The sequence below is a fragment of the Equus quagga genome, chromosome 15, assembly GCF_021613505.1.
Source record: "Equus quagga isolate Etosha38 chromosome 15, UCLA_HA_Equagga_1.0, whole genome shotgun sequence".
NCBI classification, from domain to species: domain Eukaryota; kingdom Metazoa; phylum Chordata; class Mammalia; order Perissodactyla; family Equidae; genus Equus; species Equus quagga.
Genome location: NC_060281.1, coordinates 88,626,184 through 88,646,306, shown reverse-complemented (window position 1 = coordinate 88,646,306; position 20,123 = coordinate 88,626,184). Strand labels below are relative to the sequence as shown.

The 20,123-nt window shown below is 44.9% G+C and overlaps 1 gene segment (V, D, J or C); it reads left to right on the top strand.

Moving 5' to 3' along the window:
* The first annotated feature begins 479 nt into the window (after positions 1 to 479).
* LOC124227164 (immunoglobulin lambda variable 3-21-like) lies at positions 480 to 1,231 on the top strand. The segment is given in 2 exon segments: positions 480 to 525; positions 922 to 1,231. Coding segments are annotated over 2 exon segments (356 nt in total).
* The last annotated feature ends 18,892 nt before the right edge of the window (positions 1,232 to 20,123 follow it).

The window sequence follows — 20,123 nt, the reverse complement described above, 5'->3', positions numbered from 1 at the left end:
ACATTAACCACCTCCACACTGAGCCAGAATGGAACAAAGCAAGGACCTGGGGGCTCCGGATAACCCAGCATCACTAGTGTGACTCTGATCACCTTCCTGACAGCCCAGCACTCTTCAGTGGACAGGAGTTTGGGTTTCCTGGAAAATGCATACATACTTCACCTCTGAGTTCTGCTGTGACCAAGCCAGAGAGAGAGTTCAGGACACAACCTGGGTGGGAGACTTAGCCCCAGACTAAAGGACCTGCAGGTGAAGGAGCATCCTGTTGACTGAGGGTGGGATCTGCAGGGAACCCCTCCCCTTCTGTGTCCCTTGGGGTTGAGCCCTTCTCTGAAACCACAAAGCTCCTCAAACAACACTGCCTGAGCCCTGGCTGATTTGCATGTCCAGCAGCTCTCTCCAGAAAGAGGATAAGAGAGACCTGGGAGGAAACCTGCCTAGCCTTGGGGCTTGAGGAGAAGAATCAGGGCACCTCCACCATGGCTTGGACCCCTCTCCTGCTTGCCCTAGTTGCTCACTGCATAGGTGCTGCACCCAGGCTCACCCCACCCTCAGCCTCAGGGCTCTGGGACAATCTTGGCCCTGACTCTGAGCTCAGTAGGGTCCTGCCTGTGGTGGGCAGGATGCTCATAAATCTGCTGCAGGATGAGGGGTTGGTCATACTGAAATCTCCCCACTCACTCAGTGGCTCTGTGTGAGGCCTTAGGGGATGCACCTGCCAAGAGAAGGGGGGAGTTTCTCATTTATTCAAAGGCTCATTTGACCAGGCAGGCTCATGGGCCACTGAGACTGACATTGATTAGAGGTGGCATCCAGGGGTCTCGCAGAATCCCTGTAGCTCTATCCAGCTCAGGCAAGTGGGGAATCTCTTGGGAATTGGTCCTTTGTCTTCCAACCTGTCTCTTCTTCTCTTTCTTGCAGTCTCTGTGGCCTCCTACGTGTTGACGCAGCCAACATCAGTGTCAGTGACCCTGGGACAGACAGCCAGATTCACCTGTGGGGGAAACAACATTGGAAACAAAGTTGTTCACTGTACCAGCAGAAGCCAGGACAAGCCCCTGTGCTGGTGATTTATGATGATAACAGCCGGCCCTCAGGGATCCCTGACCGATTCTCTGGCTCCAACTCGGGGAACACAGCCACCCTGACCATCAGCAGGGTCCAGGCTGAGGATGAGGCTGACTATTACTGTCAGGTGTGGGACAGCAGTGGTAAAGCGAGCGCACAGTGACACATACTGAGGGGGAAGTGAGACACAAACTCCTTTCCTTTCTCAGTCACACTCTCCTCCAGCCCCAGGAGGACTGTAGACAAAGCCATGAGCAGACCTGGCCCAGGTTCCTGGATCTGAGATCCCCAGGCTGCCCTCTCCTCCCAGCCCTCCAAGCAGGCTCTGCAGTCGATGGATTAGGAGACACTACAAAAATTGTTATTATAACAATATTCCATTTGTTTAAAGAGCTAGAGGAGGGACTGAAGACAACGTGAGGCATGGACGACATTTAAACAAGACCACATTCACTTCTGGAGATGCAAACTGTAATGTCTGAGATTTAAAAATGCACTAGATGAGATTGACGACAGATTAGATGCTACAAAAGAAGAGATTTGTGAACTCGATGACAGAAAAGTGGAAGCTATTCAAATAAAACAAAGAAAAAATAAGTGACAGACATGAACACAGCCTCAGTGATGTAGGACAACTTTGTGGAGCTTACTAAGCATGTAATGGAGTCTCAGAGCAGAGAAGACAGGCAAGGTGAACAGAAAAAATACTTAGTGAAATAACAGCCAAAATGTTACAAATTTGGTGAAATTAGTAACTGACATATCCAAGAAACTGAATAAAGCATAAGCCCCGGAAACATGAGAAAATAGCACTAACACACATCATAATCAAAACACTGAAAACCAGTGATGAGGAGAAAATATTAAAAGTGAGCTACAGAAAATACATGTCATCAACAGAGGAACAAATATCATGGTAAAATCAGATTATTCATTAAGAGCAACAAAACCGAGAAGACAATAGAGAAATATCTTTAAAATAAAGCCTTTAAAAAATGTATCTTCAAAAGAAAATGGAAGAAAAACCACTTTCAGCCTTGAATTAAAAAATGAAGGCAGAATGAAATTTTTTTAGACATGCAAAAACCTACATAATTGATCAGCCACAGATCTTCAATGAGAATTAGTAACAGACACCCCTCAGACAGAAGCAATATTATACCAACTAGAAGTGTGAATCTACCAAAAGAAAAAAAAAAACATCAGATGGTAACTACATGGATAAAATAGAAACATCTGTCTTATATTAACGTCTATAAAACATAACAGTAAAGGAAAAGAAATTACTTTGTTTTCTAATGAATATCAAAATAAAATATACAACGATGATAGCACAAAAGTTGGGGGGAGGGAAGAGCTTGTTAAAATGGTCTGATACTATATGTGAAATAATATAATATCACTGGAAGGTAGATTTTTATGTTAGATCAGTGCTTTGACCCTAAAGCAACCATTCAAATAAAACACATTTAACAAAAAAGATTTATAGTTACTAACGTGTATTAATTAGAGTTCTCCAGAGAAATAGAATCAATAAGGAGACAGAAAGATGATAGAAAGGTAGATGATAGGTAGATAGATAGACAGATAGATAGATAGATAAATTGTCTATATCTGTACAGATATCCAATATGTGTGTATATTTATCCATCTATCTATCTATCTATCTACCTTTCTATCCATATATCTGTCTATATATGTAGAGAGAGAGATTTTTAAGGAACTGGCCCATGTAGTTGTCAGACTGACAAGTCTGAAATCTGTAGGGCAAGCAGGAGGCTGCATATTCAGTTAAGAGGTGATGTTGCAATGCTCTGTCCAAATTAGGTCCAAATGATTGAAACTGTTAAGTTGAGACACAGGAGAAAATACAAATATACAAACCTAACTTCTGAGCATGAAAATAACAATTTCTTAGGTTAAAAATATGAGGGATGAGATTAACAACAGATGTGTCACTGCTGAAGAAGGGATGATTGAACTCGAAGATATAGCAACAGAATCTACAAAATTAAAGAGAGAAAATACTTTAAAAAATGAACAAAGACTCACTCATTTGTAGGCATACTCCAAGCAAAGTTTTATGGAAGTCATTGGCATCTCCCAATGATAGAAGATGGGGTAGGTGTATTGAAAAAAATATATTTGAAGAAATATTGGCCCAAATGTTCTAAATTTGATGAGAACTCTAAACTCACAGATGCAGAAAGCTCCACAAACATCAAGCACAGAAAAACAACAACAACAACAACAACAACAAAAACCAATATGGAATATTTTAAGATAGTAAAAAAGAGACAGTTTTAGAAGCAGCCAGAGAGAAAAGACACTATGATCAGGGGAACAAAGAAAGGGATTCCACAGATTCCTCGATGGAAGAAATGCAAGTGGGAAGACAGTGGATTGACATCTCTAAAAGGCTTGAAAGAAAAAAGAAGAAACCTTAATTCATTACCCAGTGAAAATACTTTTCAAAAATGAAAGCTAAATAAAAAATTCTTCAGACATGCTAAAACTGACAGAATTCATCATGAGCAGACCTGCAAGCCAGAAAATAATATTTAACATCCCTCAGGCAGAAGGAAATGATATCAGAAAGGATCTAAATCTATGAAAATGTATGGAAAGAACCAGAATTGCAAACTATGGCTATAAATATTAAGAATTTTTTTATTATTTAAATCTCTTTAGAAGATGATTCACTGTCTAAAGCAAAATATGATAGCTTCGTATGTTGGAATGTATACTGCACATAAAAGTAAAATGTTTGAACATGATGGCGAAAATAATGAAAGAGGTGGTTGCACGTTATAAGGTCCTGATACTATGTGTGACGTGATGTAATATAACCTGAACGTTGACTTTGAAAAGTTATAGATAATAAAATGACAAAGATTTATAGCTATTAAGCCAAAAAAGTCATTAAAAGGAATCCTAATAATACTTAATTTAAAAAAACAGAAAAAAGAAAAAGAGTACAAAGAAGATATGGGACAAAGAAAATAAAGACTGACATGTTATATATAAAATACATTAATAACCATATTCATTATAAACAGTCTAAATAACATAATTAAGAGACAGAGATTGTCAGATTGAATTTAAAAACAAGACCCAATTATAGGCTGCATACAAGAGACCTACAAAATAAAAGGACAAAAATCTAAGTGAGAGATCATGATAAACTTCCCCCTTAATTCTGCTTCTCAGTGAAGGACATACAAAAATTCATAGCAAACAGATAGAGCATTCTGATATAACTGGACATGTAAAAGTGGCTAAGATGGCAAATTTTATGTCATGAATGTTTTACCACAATAAAATAATTGGAAAAAATTCACAGTGAACAGATCATGAGACACAGCTATAGAAACGCCCTTCATCTCTCCCACTCCAGCCTCAAAGACCCAGGTCCCCATGTGAGAGCACAAGGTAAATGAGGTGCACACGTGGTAAATCAAGGTGAAGCAGGAAGGCCCTGAGGATGTCACTGGAAGGAGACTGTGAGTGTGGAGCCAAGATGGGCTCACCTGTGTGTGGACAGCACCACATGAGAACTTTGTTAGGAATTTTGTTTGCCTCGTTGAAATCATCTAAAGTGTTGGCATTCATTACTTTTCATATTTCTTGATAATGCTTAATTATTGGAGGGTCAGTAGTGATGTTTTTTTCTTCCTCTTATTTACACTTGGCTTGATTTTCTCTTCTTTTTTACCTCTATGCGTTAAAATCTTAAATTATTCATTTTAGATCTTTCTTCCTTTCTAGTGATCAGCATGTACAGCTAAAAATTTTCCTCAAAGCACTGCTTTAGCTGCAGTCCTTAAGCTCTGATATGTTTTGTTTTTTGTGTTAATAAAAGTCAGTATTTTCTCATTTAAGTTTTGATTTCTTCTTTGACTCCTGGTTTACTTACATGTATATTCTTCAATTTTCAAATAAGTGGGTTTTTCCACATTTCTTCAGGTTGTTGTTTCAAATTTAATTATGTTTTCATATTTTTCATGGTCCTAGTCCTTTTAATTTAGTGATATTTGATTCATTCCTAGAATACTGTCAATCCTGGATAATCGTCCAAAGGTACTTGAAAAGATTTTGTGTTCGGTGGTGCGTGTAATGTTTTGCAAATGTCTGTTACATCAAACTGTAAACAGAGTTGTGTAAATCTTCTATTTCCTTACTTATTCTCTCTCTCTCTCTCCCACCACTGTGTCCCTCTGAGAAAGAGAGATTGAAATGCCTGAACCAAATAGTAGAATTTTCTATTCTTCCTTTGAGAGAGGCAACTCTTCAAATCCTGAGTTCAATGGCTTTATGATCCTGAGAAAGCTCTCCTGTGATTTCTCAAAACTGACCAGGAAGAGAAAGGTAGAGTTCAGACCCCACCTGGCAGTGTCCTGGGAGCAGGTGAGGATCACAGGGATGTGCCCCCACCAGTTAGGCTCATTCAGGCAGAGGTTTTGCCTTTTTGCTAAGTCACAAATCCACTAAAAATATCTAACAGAGAATCTGAAATCTATTTTTGAGTGACATATGATAATCTAAACAGTGGTCACGCATACACATAAAATTCTTAACACATGATGCAACACCAGGAAGTAAGCTCCAATCCACTGACTAGTTTCAGACACTCTTCAGGATGCTGGAGACTCAACAGTGAACAAAGCAGATCAAACTGCCTGCCCTCATGGAATTTCATTCTGGTGGGGATCAGTAATAAAGAATAAACATGGGCCCAGTCCAGTGGTATGGTGGTTAAGTACACGTGCTCCATTTCAGCCACCCAGGGTCCGCAGGTTCAGATCCCAGGCATGAACCTAGCACCACTCCTCAAGCCATGCTCTGGTAGCATCCCACATAAAGTAAAGGAAGATTGGCACAGATGTTAGCTCGCTGACAATCTTTCTCACACACACAAAAAAAGATAAAAGTAAGGAATAAGTATAAATATTAGTGAATGGTATAGTACAAGAGAAGAAGATTAGTGATAGTGTCTGGAGCCATCTGCAACTAACCTGGTGGCCAGCTGGCTCCAGCCTCCATGTCTTAGGCAGAAAATACCCTCTAGAGCTGGGCTTCTGGCCCTGGCTCCCAGGCTGCTGTGCCCTCTCCCAGGGGCCGCCACTTTTTCCTCCCAGTGAAGAGCTGGTCAGTGCAGGATCCCACCCACTGACCCTACTCATCCAGGACAAGAAGATTCCAACTCGCTCTGCCCTTTAGCCATGGGCTCTGCTCACTCTGCAGGTCCTGCTGGCCTGTCCTAAGGTGAGGCTGCTGTCACGGGGCTTCCTTTATCCCCAGGGACCCTCTTTACTTGGGCTTTGCTGTGAAGTGCATTGCTTAGGAGCCTGTGATGGCAGGAAACAATTCTTCCCTCAGATGTGCTTCCACGGTTATGAGTTCTAGTGGGCAGAGCCCGCAGCACAGGGCAAAGCACAGCACACGGTCAGTGCTGAGTCACTGTCATCAAATATTGTTGCCATCATTGAGAGCCCTGCACAGGGGTCAGCCACATGCATACACTGCTGCCTGGCATAGAAAGCACATCAAGAGAGGGATTAAGATAAAAAGACCATCAGGGTCACAAGAAGTCGGGGAAGACCCTTTTGCCATCACTGTGAGCTTCACAGACAACCGTGGGGGTGTGCAATTCCCCTAAATCCTTACATTTTTAAATTAAAGTATGGACAAGAATACTCCTATGAGGTACAAGAGGTGAAGAATTCACATGAACCAGATCCATTCAACCCACTTAGAAGCACAGACAGTTCTCTCCAGCCCATCTCAAGACAGAGGAACATTTTCAGAGGGACTATTGAGTGCAGGAGGGAGGCTGGGCTCAGCTGTGGGCTCAGAGACAGAGCTCTGGGGCATCCTTACCATGACCTGAACCCCTCTCCTGCTTCCCCTCCTCACCTGCTACACAGATGCTGCCTCCCAGGCCCTGCCCTCAGGCTCAGCCCCCTCAGGACCCTGACCTGGCCCTGATCTTGAGCTCAGCCCAGGGGATGCTGCATGGGTGGGACCTCTGAGACTGAGCCCCAAAGTCTCCTGAACCCTCAGGCCCTGTGGTCTCCTGAAGACTCAGTTGTCCTTAATTGGGTAGCCATGAGAACCCTGCCCAGGAGAGACAGGATCAAACAGTGCTGAGACAGCGGCACCCAGGCCAGGCCCCTGCACAGACAAAGAAACCTCCCCTATCCTCACAGATTCTCCAGCTCTAACCTGGGCATAGCTCTGCTGACACCTGTGTGTGCAGGCTGTGGGGGCTCCTTGTCACGGCCAGGCCATGCTGGGAACAGCAGTGAGCCCAGATAATCCCACATGATCCAGATGATCCCAGATGATCCAAGATCCCTGCCCTTACACTCCCTCCCTTCTTCCCTGGTCAAGTTCTGCCCCAAAGAGCCCAGGATCTGAAGCCAGGACCTCCTGCACTCCACTCGTGGACTCACCCCACTTTTCTCTGTTTTCCTGGGGAACTGAGTCCCTGAGCCTCAACTTTACCTGCTGTGAAATGAGGAGACTGACACTGATGTTTTTCAAAATTAAAAGATACAAAATCCAAGAAACGTTCTGATAAATAAAATACAGACTCAGCGTGTCTCAGTGAGTGAACCCTGGACCTAGCATCTCCTGCCCTTCCTTTGTGAGAGTCCAAGAAAAAGGGAAAAGATAGTGGATGGTGAGAACAGACATCCCCAGGATGGAATTAAAAGGAAATTTCGAGTTTCATCAAAACGGCCATCTAAGCTAGTGTAGAAATCCTCCCACTAAAACTCTGAGAGGTATGTTATGGAATCAAATAATAGTAATGGAGATGAGAGTAATCATGGTGATGCAAGTGCTCCTACTGACATTTGGGGCCAGAAACATCAGGTGCCCCCATGAACAACAGCTGTCCTTAATGGAAGGGGAAACATCAGTATTGCTTCCCAAACACATAGGAGGTGTGGGTCCCTAGAGGGTGTCACACTCATTTCTATGGAACTTGCCACTTTGCAAAGGGAATATAGTTTATCCTGCACTCTCCTTTCTTCTAAAAGGGACAAGGAAATGCAATTCAACCCTGAGATATGGTTACAGAAGCTACAATGACCCTGCCTCCCTGTACACTGCATTGGACCTCGCTGTGCTGGGGACGACAGGGGTCACAGCTGGCAGAGAGGGAGGGCTGGACTCCCTGCTCCACACCCTCTCAGGTGACAGGGGCTCTGGGGTGTCCTGCAGGAAGGAAGCTCTTGGTCTGGGTTCTCCTCTACCAGCAGAGAGCAGCAGAGCTGCCGCCAGGAGCATCCAGGATAGAGGGGGACGGCCCAGGCGGAGCCTCAAGGGAGACCAGCCCTGGACATCAGCAGCTGCCAATATTCAGTGCACAGAGTGGATTTAGGACAGCCCGGTCATCCCCTTGGGCTGCAGGGACCACGTTCAGAAAGTCAGATTCACACAGTGACACCCAGGACACTGAAAGCACCCGGACCCTGTGAGTGTCTCACCTTGAAATGCAGGTCAAATCACTTTCCACCAGTGGTCCTGAGGAGCTGACTCCTCTATCTGAGCATGTCCAGAGATACTCTGACCACCCTCTGCCTCTCATTTCCTGCATCCAGACAGACTTGGACTCTGGGCTGCAGCTCTTTTGCTCAGGGTCATCTCAGGTGGTGGGAGATGGGGCAGAGCCTCTGGTCCCTGGATGGAGCATCTGCAGCCTCCTTCAGGAGACTCTCCAGAGTGAAGTGGATGCTCACTCCTCAGGTCACAGCTCTGGTCACTGGGCTGTCCTTGGTTCAGTGACAGGATCTGCCTCGCTTGAGGGACCACTGACCATCCAGCCCCCAGAGCTCACATCCTATGCAAAGATGTAACTCTGAGGGCCCTCACAGAGACCAGAGGGCCGAAAGTAGGTGTTTTAGTCAGAACTGGATTTCTGGTGCTTTTAACAAGTTTCCATGAAACATTGATGAAAATGTTTTTTAAAAAGAAACAAAGAGTTGACAGCGCCATTTGCAAGTCTATTGTCATAATGGAGATGTCATACGAGGGACGCAAACCCCATATGTAAATTGAGATGAAGTTGTGATGGATCCACAAAAGCAAGTAGTTGTTTAACAAGGAAACTGGCATATACAAAATGACTAATAAAAATTCTACTGACACAAGTGCATTTCAATGATACTATCCCAAGAATGGGGACAAAACTGTGCCTGAGGGACCCTGGGAGAATGATAAATAGGAGGAGGAAGACAATGGGTCCATGGGAAAGCTTCAGTGAGTCAGTGTTGACAATTACCTCTCAGGAGGCCAGGCTCCTGGAAGGCCACAGCCCCGCTGGGCCAGCCCAGGACAGACCACAGGCCAGGAGAGTTTAGAACAGAGGTCATGTGGTCTGACCTCAGGAGGAGGCTGTGGTCAGACCTGGGGTTCACGGCTGACTTTCTGACATGAGGAGCAGATAGAGAAAGCTGGGGGACTCTTCCCTCTTCTTCTTCAGTCACCTGGGCTGTCTCCACAGCTGGATTCAGCGACTTCCCATCTCAATGAGGGGCCACAGGGGAGGCTCACATAAATACCACCTTCACTGCCTCTAAGAGCCTGAGAAGAAAATAAGAGGGTCTTTGTAGAGCTCGGTAGTGCTGTGAGCTCTGAGGCAGACATCTGGGGCATCCATGGCCTGGACCCCTCCCCTGCTCCCTTGCCTCATTCTCTGCACAGGTGCTGCCCCTCAGGGCTCAGGCCCCAAAGAAACGAGGAAGCATCCTGGTCCTGACCTTCAGCTCTGCAGAGGGGAGGCTGCAGGGTGTGTGCCCTCTGGGAATGAGACCCTCATCCTCACACTCACCTGTGCTCTCCTCTCCTCTCTTGCAGCTTCTGTTGCCTCCTCTGATCTCACGGTAACCTGTGGTGTCTGTATCATTGGGACACACAGCCAAGATCATCTGCTAGGGAGAGAACCTAGAAAGCTATCATGCTCACTCGTACCAGCAAAAGCCAGATGAGGCCCCTATTTTGGCCATCCATGGGTATAGTGAGCCGCCTCAGGGATCCCTGAATGATTCTCTGGCTCTAACTCAGGGAACATGGCCACTCTGACCATCAGTGGGGCCTGAGCTGAGGATGAGGCTAACTATCACTGTCAGTCGGGGGACAGCAGTTGTAATGGTCTCAGCGACACAGGCTGAAGGGGAAGTGAGACACAAACCCTTCCCCATCTGCATCACACTCTCCTCCAGCCTCAGGAGGGCTGAAGACAAAGCCATGAGCTGGTCTAGCCCAGGTGCCCAGGTCTGAGACCCCTAGGCTGCCATCTGCTCCCAGCCCTCCAAGCAGCTCTGCAGAGGGTGGATCAGGAGTGGATTTAGGACTGGCAGGACTAGGCTGTCCTGGTGTTTTCTGGGCCATGGTGTGATCTGTGGATTGAGAGACTGAATGGAAGGGCAGACACACATTCATGCTTCTTTGCAGTCCCCGGATTTCTTACATGTGGTGATGATGACTATGGCATTGCTTTCTCTCCATGGCCCACATGTCCTGGACTATCCAAGAACTGCCCAGAGAGGCTGAGTACCTGAAGCCCCATGGCAGCCAGGGATTCTGAATGGAGCAAAACAGTGCAGTGGACACTGTGGTGTCCACCAAGACTCCTTTTCAATCATGACCCCCCACCCAAACCAGCTGGGACTCCCTGGCAGCTCAAAGTCCCACTTCACTGGGAAGAATAGCTTTTCCTCAGTTGAGGAAAAATCAACCCAAACTAGAAACTTGTGTGGTCACACATAAGAAAGCATAAAAGGAAGACAAGATATGATCAAACTGTTTCCAAGAAGCTTTACTGAATCTGAGAATTAAAAATACAAAACTATATCAAAAACTTTTTTTAAAATCATGCCACTCATGAGGAAAAGCTTGCAATGTGTGACAAATGCCACAAAATATTCTATCAAATATTTTCTGCAAAGAAGCAGAAAAATATGACCCATAATGAGCGCAAAAGTTAACCAATCCAAACTGGACTTGAATTTGCAACAGTGAGAGATCTTATAGATATGGATGCAAAAGAAATCACTATAAGTGTATCCCACATGTCCATGAGGTTAGAGGAAAGACTGAACATTTTAAGTGGAAACATGCAGACATATGCAGAAAAACTAGAAATGAAAATACAATCACAGAGAAAAATACACTGCGTGAGATTCACAGCAGTTTTGATGCTGCAAAAGAAAAAGATTAGTGAACTTGATGACAGAGCAAGGGAAACTATTCAGAATAAAACACAGAAAAAAATAGACTAAAAAATAAGTAAATAGAGCCTCAGTGAGTTTTAAGACAACTTCAAGCACCTAAAATGGTGTAATTGGAGGCACTGTAGGATAGAAAACGGGAGCGGGGTGGGGGAGACGGTGATAGAGAAACTATTTAAGGAAATAATGACCAATATGTTCCAAAAATGTGATGAAAATTACAAACCCACAGTTCCAAGAGGCTCTGTGAACACCAAGCACAGAAACGCACACAAAAAATAAAACACCACCAACACATCAGAAGCAAATTGCTTAAAAGCAGTGATGAAGACTCTCTCAAAAGCAGAGAGAAAAGCCTTTCTATCCAGAGGGACAACACAAGGATAAAAGCAGATTTCTCTTTAGAAGCAATGAAATCCAGAAGACAGGAGAGCAATGTCTTTAAATACTAAAAGAAAAACTGTCGTCCTTGAATTCTTCACCTGGTGAAAATATATTTCAAAAATGTGTACAAAATTCTTTCGGACATACAAAAACTTACAGAATTGGTCACCCACAGACCCTCAGTATAAGAAATAATAAAGGACTCCTCAGAGAGAAGAAAAAGGATACCAGACAGAAATGCGAATCTATACAAAGAAGTGAAAAACTTCAGCTATGGCAACGTCATGGGTAAATATATTAATGGCATATAAATATAGAAATAAAAGCCCTGAACTACACTGCATATCAACTAGGCTTGATATAAACCTGCAGCCAACAAATCCAGAACACACATTCGTCTCAAGTGTGCATGGAACATTCTCCAAGATCGACCACATAAAAAGGACCATTAAAAATAAAAACACAGAAATGATACAAGATATGTTCCCCAAAGTCTGGCATTGAAGACTAAGAGGAATAATCTGGCAGTGAACAACTGCATGCCAAAAAATTGGATGAAATGGATAAATTCCTGGAAATATATAAACTACTGAAACTGACTCAAGAAGAAATAAAAAAATATGATTAAACCTACAATAAGTAAAGAGATTAAGATACTAATCAAACACTTCCCAAAAAGAGAGCCTCAGACACAGATGGCTTCACTGGTGAATTCTGTCAAAAGTTTAATGAATTAATACAAATGTTCACACTCTTCCAAAATAAAGAAGATTTAAGAACACTTAGCAACTCATTCCATGAAGCCACTAATACCCTGATACCAAAACCAGACAAAGACATCACAAGAAAACTACAGACCAATGATCCTTAGGAATATAGAGTAAAAAAACTTCAACAAAATGCTATAAACCAAATCTGGAAACGTAGAAAGGGTTATACCCCATGACAAGTAGTATTTATCCCAGAATTGCAAGATTGTTTTAGCATCTGGAAATCAATCAATGCACTGTACCATATTAATAGAGCAAAAGACAAGAATGCGTAGTCAATTATATAGTCACTGAAAAGGTTTTCCTGCTAACAGACATTGCTTTCTGATGTGTTTCTAGTTCTGTTAGGGTATCATGAAGGTAAGACAGGAGATGTAGCGACAGGAGGGGAGGGGTGCACTTGATGCAAAGAATCTGGATATCCCATACCCAACTGTGAGGATACTTTTGTTAAATGCTAAAACAATTGTAATTCTGTGTTGCCGAATGTTCTGGGGGTCAGAGGCCACATCTCAGACATGTGATATGTACACAGAACTGAAAAGATGATTAGGATTTTGGCAGATGCTATGGTCTGAATGTTTGTGTCCCTCCAAAGTGGACATGTTGAAATCTTAACCCCCAAAGGTGAAAGTATGAGTAAATGGGCCTTTGGGAGGTGATTAGGTCAAGAGGGCGGAGCCTCATGAACAGGATTAGTAATCTTACAACAGATGCCACATGCCCAGCCTCTTCTACCATGGGAGGAAGGACACAGAGAGAAGGCATCAGCTATGACCAGGAAGAGGACCCTCTCCAGAAGGCAACAATGCTGGTGACTTGATCTTGGACTTTCCAGCCTCAAGAACTACAACAATAAATCTGCCTTGTTTTTAAGCTAACTATTGAGCATTTTGGCGTAGCAACCTGAATGGAAGAAGACAGCAGGCATTGTTAAGGAGTAAGGTCATGGAAGGTGTTTCACTCAGAGGGGGAAATGTATGGAGGTTCTAATATAGAGGAGACCATAATGTGTGAGGTCACGTGGAAAGTCCACATTATCTGGAGCTGAATGAGAACAAGAGAAATGGTGTGACCTATCTATTTCTGTTCGGAAGCCACTGGGATGTCCCCCTCCCCAACCCATCACCCATGTGGCTTGTGAAAATGTTCTTCAAACATTTTTCCCTACCATTACAGGATCCAGCACCTGAATCAAGCTCAGTTTGACGAGGGCAGTACAGTTGTCAACACTCAAGTGGTCTAAGAAGGACTTGGGACAAACAAGGGCTTGAAAGCAAAGGAAGCGAGAGTTCCCTGATGACCTAGACCAGACCTTCTGAGACTTCAGTGAGCACACAGTCCCGGGGGTCTCTGCAAGATGCAGATGCAGCTGCAGCAGGTCAGGGTGGAGCCCAGGAATCTGCATGGCTAACAGCCCCCAGGGGAGCCTGTGCTGCTGGTCCTCCAAGGACCATGCTTTGAGTGGCTTCACTCCTGCTCACCTGCTCCTCCCAGCTCAGGTGAGAGTCACCACAGGAAGGCACAGTCTGTGAAGCACAGAGGACCTGCTCTCCCTCCCACTCAGTGTTCATGGGTCTTAGCCCCACATTTACTTCTGTCCACATTTCTCCCTCTAATCAGGCTTGGGGGCCCATTTTTTCCTGACTCACCCCTCTGGCAATCTGGACCCTGGTTTCCATATCCTTTGCTGAAGCATCAGTGACTTTGTGGGTTATAATTGTGTCTCTTGGTACCAACAGCTCCTGGCACAGTCAAAAAGAGTGAGAGCGGCTCAAGAATCAAACATCACAAACCTCAGACTCCAACTCTGGCCACACGTCCTCTCTGAGCATCTATCAGCTCCAGTCCAGCCATGAGGCTGATTATTATTGATGTTGCTATGCTGGGTGCAGGAGGAAGACTCATTTCCACTGTTTGTTAGTGAAGAGGAAGTGAGAACAAAAGCATCCTGGGCTGGTCTTACTCGCCTCCTGCCCATTGTGCTGTTGTCAGCTCCTCTGGAGTGCATCACCTTCTAGGTTCAAGGCTGAAGAAGTGAGATCCATCCTCTCTCAACAGATTTGACACGGTACATCCTTAGGAGCATCAGCTCACTGAGGCTACTTGTGAACAAAGGCTCTGTCCCTGCCTGTGGTCTGTGTGCTCAGACCCCACTTGATCTGCTCAGGAGAGGCAGGTATTGATGATGTCCAGATAGTCAGGGTCCAAGTTGGGACAGTGCAGGGAGGTCACCTAGAGCTCCTGCCTTTAGCTCTTGTTGTCCAACCCCTCCTGAGACTGGGGCCTCTCTCTCTAGGTTTTCAGATCTGTCCTGTATTCCCAATACAAGGGATAGGAGTGTGGGGACAATTGACATTGGCCTGACTGCTGTGTAACCCAAGGAAACAGATGTTGGGAAAGGGAGCTCCTCCAGCCTGCGAGGAGTCAGGCTTGGTGTGCAACCTGCAGCCTTGGAGCCATGAAGGAGTCACGCGCTCTATGAGCAAAGATGCCTCTCTCCTTCTCATTAATCCCTTTCTCCACCTCATCATTTAGCTCAGCTCCCTGCCCCTCATTCTTCCCTGGGTACTGATCTTTGCCAGGTTAACACCAAATTTTCCTTCAACATTCTGCTTAAAAGTCCCATCCTTGGGGAGGTCATCCATGACATAAAGACTAAGTGACATACTTCTCCTGAATGTTCTCACAGGAACTTGTGTTTCCCCCTTTTGCAACTCTTTGCACACTTCACATCTCATTTATACCTTTGTCAAGTTTAGACTCAGTTCTCAGTTCTGTGAGGGAGAGATTGTGCACAGCCCAACAAGGTAGTGACTCTGAATACTTACAGTCATGGTCGTAACTCTCATGGGAAATTATAGGATGTTCTTGTGGGACAGGACAAGGCTCTGGAACAATGTGGATCACTCCCCACTGTGATCCTAGAGGAACAGTCATGGGGACAAAGGGGTATTAGCTTAGAGGAGACATTGTGCTAGCTGGGGCCTTGAGACAGTCTCCTGGGAAGAGAATGGACACTGTAGGCGAGGGAAGCACAAGGCAGGAGGGTCCTCCCCAGGAGGGGTTGTCTCAGAGACCAAAGTAGCTGGAAGGAACCCAACCCTGCTGCTGAGGCCCTGAGAGCAGAGTTTTAGGGGGACTGAGTTAGGGCAGCTGTCACAGAGCACCACGTCCTGGGGGCTGACAATAGAGATTTACAGTCTCACAGATCTGGGGTTAAAAGTATAAGATCACGGTGTCAGCAGGGTGGGTTTTCTTGTGGGCTGTGAAGGAGAATCTGCTTCACGCCTCTCTTCCAGCTTCTGGTGGTTTGCTGGCAATCGTTGATGTTCCTTGTTTGTAGATTCTGCCTCCATCTTCACATGGGATTCTCCCTTGTGAGAGTTTCTCTCCAAACTTCCCCTTGTGTAAAGACACCAGTCAAATTGGATTAGGGGGCCACCCTGCTTCAGTGTGATCTCATCTTAAATTAACTAATTACATCTGCAGTGATCCTCTATCCAATAGCATCCCATTCAGTGGTACTGGGGTTAGGACTTCAATACCCAGATTTGAGAGGGGACCAGTTCAGTTCATAACAGTGTTTCTGCCATGGCTTGTCCTCCCTGCTCTTGAGGTAGTTGGTTGTAAGTGCACAACTCTTGAGGTTGTAAGTGTACCACCAAGCTCTCAGGGATTCAGGTGGGGCATGAACTGACAGTCCAGAAAGACCCATGACCGTCCTCTAAATCACACATCTCTTGTGCCTGATGTATAGGATCCATCCTATAGTGAGCAAATCTCTGACTCAAAGAAAGGTGGCCCCCACAGCCTCCTAGTCAGGCCATAGTGAGACAAGAATCCCATTTCTCCAGGGGGGCTCAGTGGCTGCTGCCTGCCTGACAGAGTCCCGGGACACCAAGCTTATCTGTTTCTCTTCCAACCGCAGGTTCTGTTCCTCCTGAGCCAGCTCAGCCCTGCTGAGGAGGTGGTGCCTCTAAAAGCACGTAAAGCTCCCTTCATGCCTCTGGACTGACCTGAGGGATCAGTGTGAGGTGCCTCTGCTCTCTCTGCCCAGTGTCCCTTCTCTCAGTGACACCATCCCAACCTGAGGCCCATCAGTCCTCACCTGCCCACTGTGGGAATTAATGAAAGAGACCTCAACTAAGAAGGAGTCAGGAAGGCCTGTAGGGGGATCTCTCATGCCCTATTGTACCTCATCAATTACTCCAAACAGAATAGTGATGCCTGCATCTCCAAAAGGAAGTACAACCACTCTACTGCTGAAGGAAGATTTCTCTCCACACCCAGCAACAGCTCAGCCAATGAGAAGGTGTTTCTGCCCTCAACTATTAGTTTCCCCCCGTGGACTTTCTGTAGAACAGCCCCTCCCTACTCACTTTATTTTTCTTTAAGGCAGCTCCTCTCCTTTATTTTCCATATTTGCCTATCATTTGCCATAGCACACACATCCTGAATTGCAATTATTCTTGCTATTCCCAGATAAACTCATTTTGAGGGCAAAATAACTGGTGAATTTGCTTTTTAAGTTGACACCACCAATGGCTCCATGCTGCCCTCTGTGGATGGGTCAGAGGACACACACTGATGTCAACATTGGGGAGTTCAGCTTTGCAGGTTCTGCAGAACTATGTACGCTCCCTCAGAGTGAGGAGTCACAAGCAAGGCCAACCCTGTGAGACAATGGGGATGAAATGACCCACGTCACAGATGTGGACAAGCAGGAAGCAGTTCTGCTGGGACATCCCATCATGTCTCCTTTGGAGAACAAGGACCACATCCCTGGCCCCAAAGGCTTCATGGGCAGGACAGGGGGCTGTGAGCATGCGCCCTCCTGTGACCTGTGCAAAGGGCAGTGCATCTGTGGGCTTGTGTGCATGTGTGTGTGTGTGCATGAATGTGTATTTTGGTGTTGCCAAGGACATTTGGCCAATGTCAAATGGTCCAAACCCAAGACTTTTTATTTCCATAACTTTCCTCCTTCCACTATTCCAGTGTCTTTGTTTTATTTTATGTATAACAATAAGGATTAAGGATATTAAAAGAAGCAGGAAGAAGAAACATTCGTATGTGCTTAATATGTATCAAGCACCCTTCATAGCACTTCATGTTTATAAATAGATAAATCGCAAATACTCTATGAATAAGTATTTTCATTATGATCCATTGTACAGAGGAGGAAGCTGACGCATGGAGAGATGAGTAACTTGCCTAAGGTCACAACTAGAAAGTGGCCACCTGATATCAAACCCAGGTGTTCTGACCCCAGAGTCCCTGGTCTTCACCACCATCCTGTGGCCTCTCACTGCACGTTCAATGCAATGATTTGGCCTTTCCTTAGGGTGTCATAAATTTCTCTCTCCTGTTTAAAAAGGAAATGACTGCACCAACCCAGTGGCACAGCAGTTAAGTTTGCATGTTCCATCTCAGCGGCCCAGGGTTTGCTGGTTCAGATCCCAGGTGCAGGCCTACGTACCGCTTGTCAAGCCATACTGTAGCAGGCATCCCACATATAAAGTAGAGGAAGATGAGAACAGATGTTAGCTCAGGGCCAGTCTTCCTCAGCAAAAAAGAGGAGGATAGGTGGCAGATGTTAGCTCAGGGATAATCTTCCTCAAAAATAAGTAAATGAATAAATAAAAAGGAAATGACTGATAATTGTGAGTTTACCTTGCAGTCCTGTTCAATAGAAAGAAAATTTGAATCATATTTGTAATTTTGGATTTCCCCATAGTCACATGTGAAAAATGAGGAGACACAGGTGGAATTATTTTCCTTAACGCATTTTGTTTAAATCAGTTAATTGAAAATATCATTTCAAAATGAATTAAACATAAAAATTGACATTTTACATTATTTTTATACAGGTATTTGAACTGTTGTGGGTATTTCAGAACTACAGTACATTTCTACTGGGACTACTCACATTTCATGCTCAGCAGCTACACGTGGCTGGTGGCCACCACGTGGACAGAGCAGGTTAGATGGATGGGGTTTCCCTGCCATACCTGTCCCTGCAGTGTGTAATCACAGCCACCAGGGGGCGATGGAGGATTTCCCCCGACCCAGACCTCACAGGGAAGGAGCTGCTGCTCCACTTTCCACCCAAACTAGCAATATTGAGGCCACCTAAATGAGAGAATTTTTAAGACATGTGTGAACACTACTTCTGTTCTTAAGACAAAAGGTTAAATACAACTACAATTTTAAAGATGATTCTGAGCCATCAACATCTACTAATAATTGTCATTATTAGTCAGTGTAATGAAAGACAGCAGTCTGTGTGAAGTTTTTTAATACATATTGCCGATCCCTCTCATGGGAAGATCATTTCCATAAACCTCACGACAAGTCATAAAATTATATTTTGTGTACAGATCAAGAAAGGAAGGCCGATCATAAGGAATATTTTCTTGAAATTAGATGACTTGCTATTCTCCACAAGAGATATATATGCCTAATTCAAAAGCACAGATCATATTTTTTGAGGGTCAATTCTCCCCAGGATGATACTAACAAGTTCCCTCCCATGTTGGAATGAGACCCAGAAGTAAAGGGGTCAGAATCAGCCTGCAGGAGTGGCCAGCAGGGTGCCATGGGGGAGACTCTGGGGTGTGAAGTGTGAGGAGTGGAGGCATCGAGGTGGGAGGGTGGAGAGGAGCTGTGTGTAACACGCGCAGCAGAAACAGTAGTGCACATGTCTGAGGCATGTGGCCCTCGCCTCATCTTCAGTGATCTCTTCGGACCAAACTCTGAGAAGTGAGCACGTGGGGTCTCCTGTTTGTGCTCATATATCAGCACAGCGCTTCATACATTATTTCTATGAACAACGTCTCCAGCATTTTGTAAGTGAATGAGTGTCATCACATCCTCAGCAGTACTAGGTTTGAAAACAAATACATTTGTTCAGGATATTAGTGAAAAATGCTTCTTGCCAATCATGGTTATTACAAATAAAAGATTTCTATTCCTACTCTGACAGTTGTCCAAACTCAATGGCCTTGACCAAGTTAGAAATGGAATCCTGATCATAACTTGTCAGAAGATGAGCCTGAAAGGAGGAGCTCAACCAGACATCTAATTTGCCCAATGTCCCTCTGACACCTGCTACTGTGTTGCCTGTCATGGAGGGAGCATCCCTACCTCTGTCAACAGAGAGACTGTGTTTCACTGGGAAACACAGATTCCAAAGCCCAATGATCTGAGAACTCCTCAGAATGACTCAAGGAGGAGGGAGTACCTGAATGTAGAAGAGAGGATGGTGACAGGAGAGCCCAGGAGGGCTGGGATGAGGGAGGAGGAGGATATGGGGCATGGTGAGGGGCAGGAAGGGAGGGGCCTGACAGGTCAGGCTCTGAGGTCAGTCTGCTAGTTTGGAATCTTGACTCACTCATCACTGTCTGGGGGACTTTGGGTAAATATTTAACCTCACAATGATGGCTTCCTCCTCACCAGACTGGAGGAGATCTTGACCTTAAGCAGAGAGCTGCTGGTGGGTTATGGTGAGGTCTGGTTGAGGAGGTACGTGTAAACACTCACCAAGGGTCTGATATCTATTGAGGAATCATAAATAGTCATTCTGTGAAAATAGCTGTGCATGTAGGAAACATTCAGTCTATGGGCATCGGGGGGCACTGTGGGTCTTGTTTTTGGGACCCTA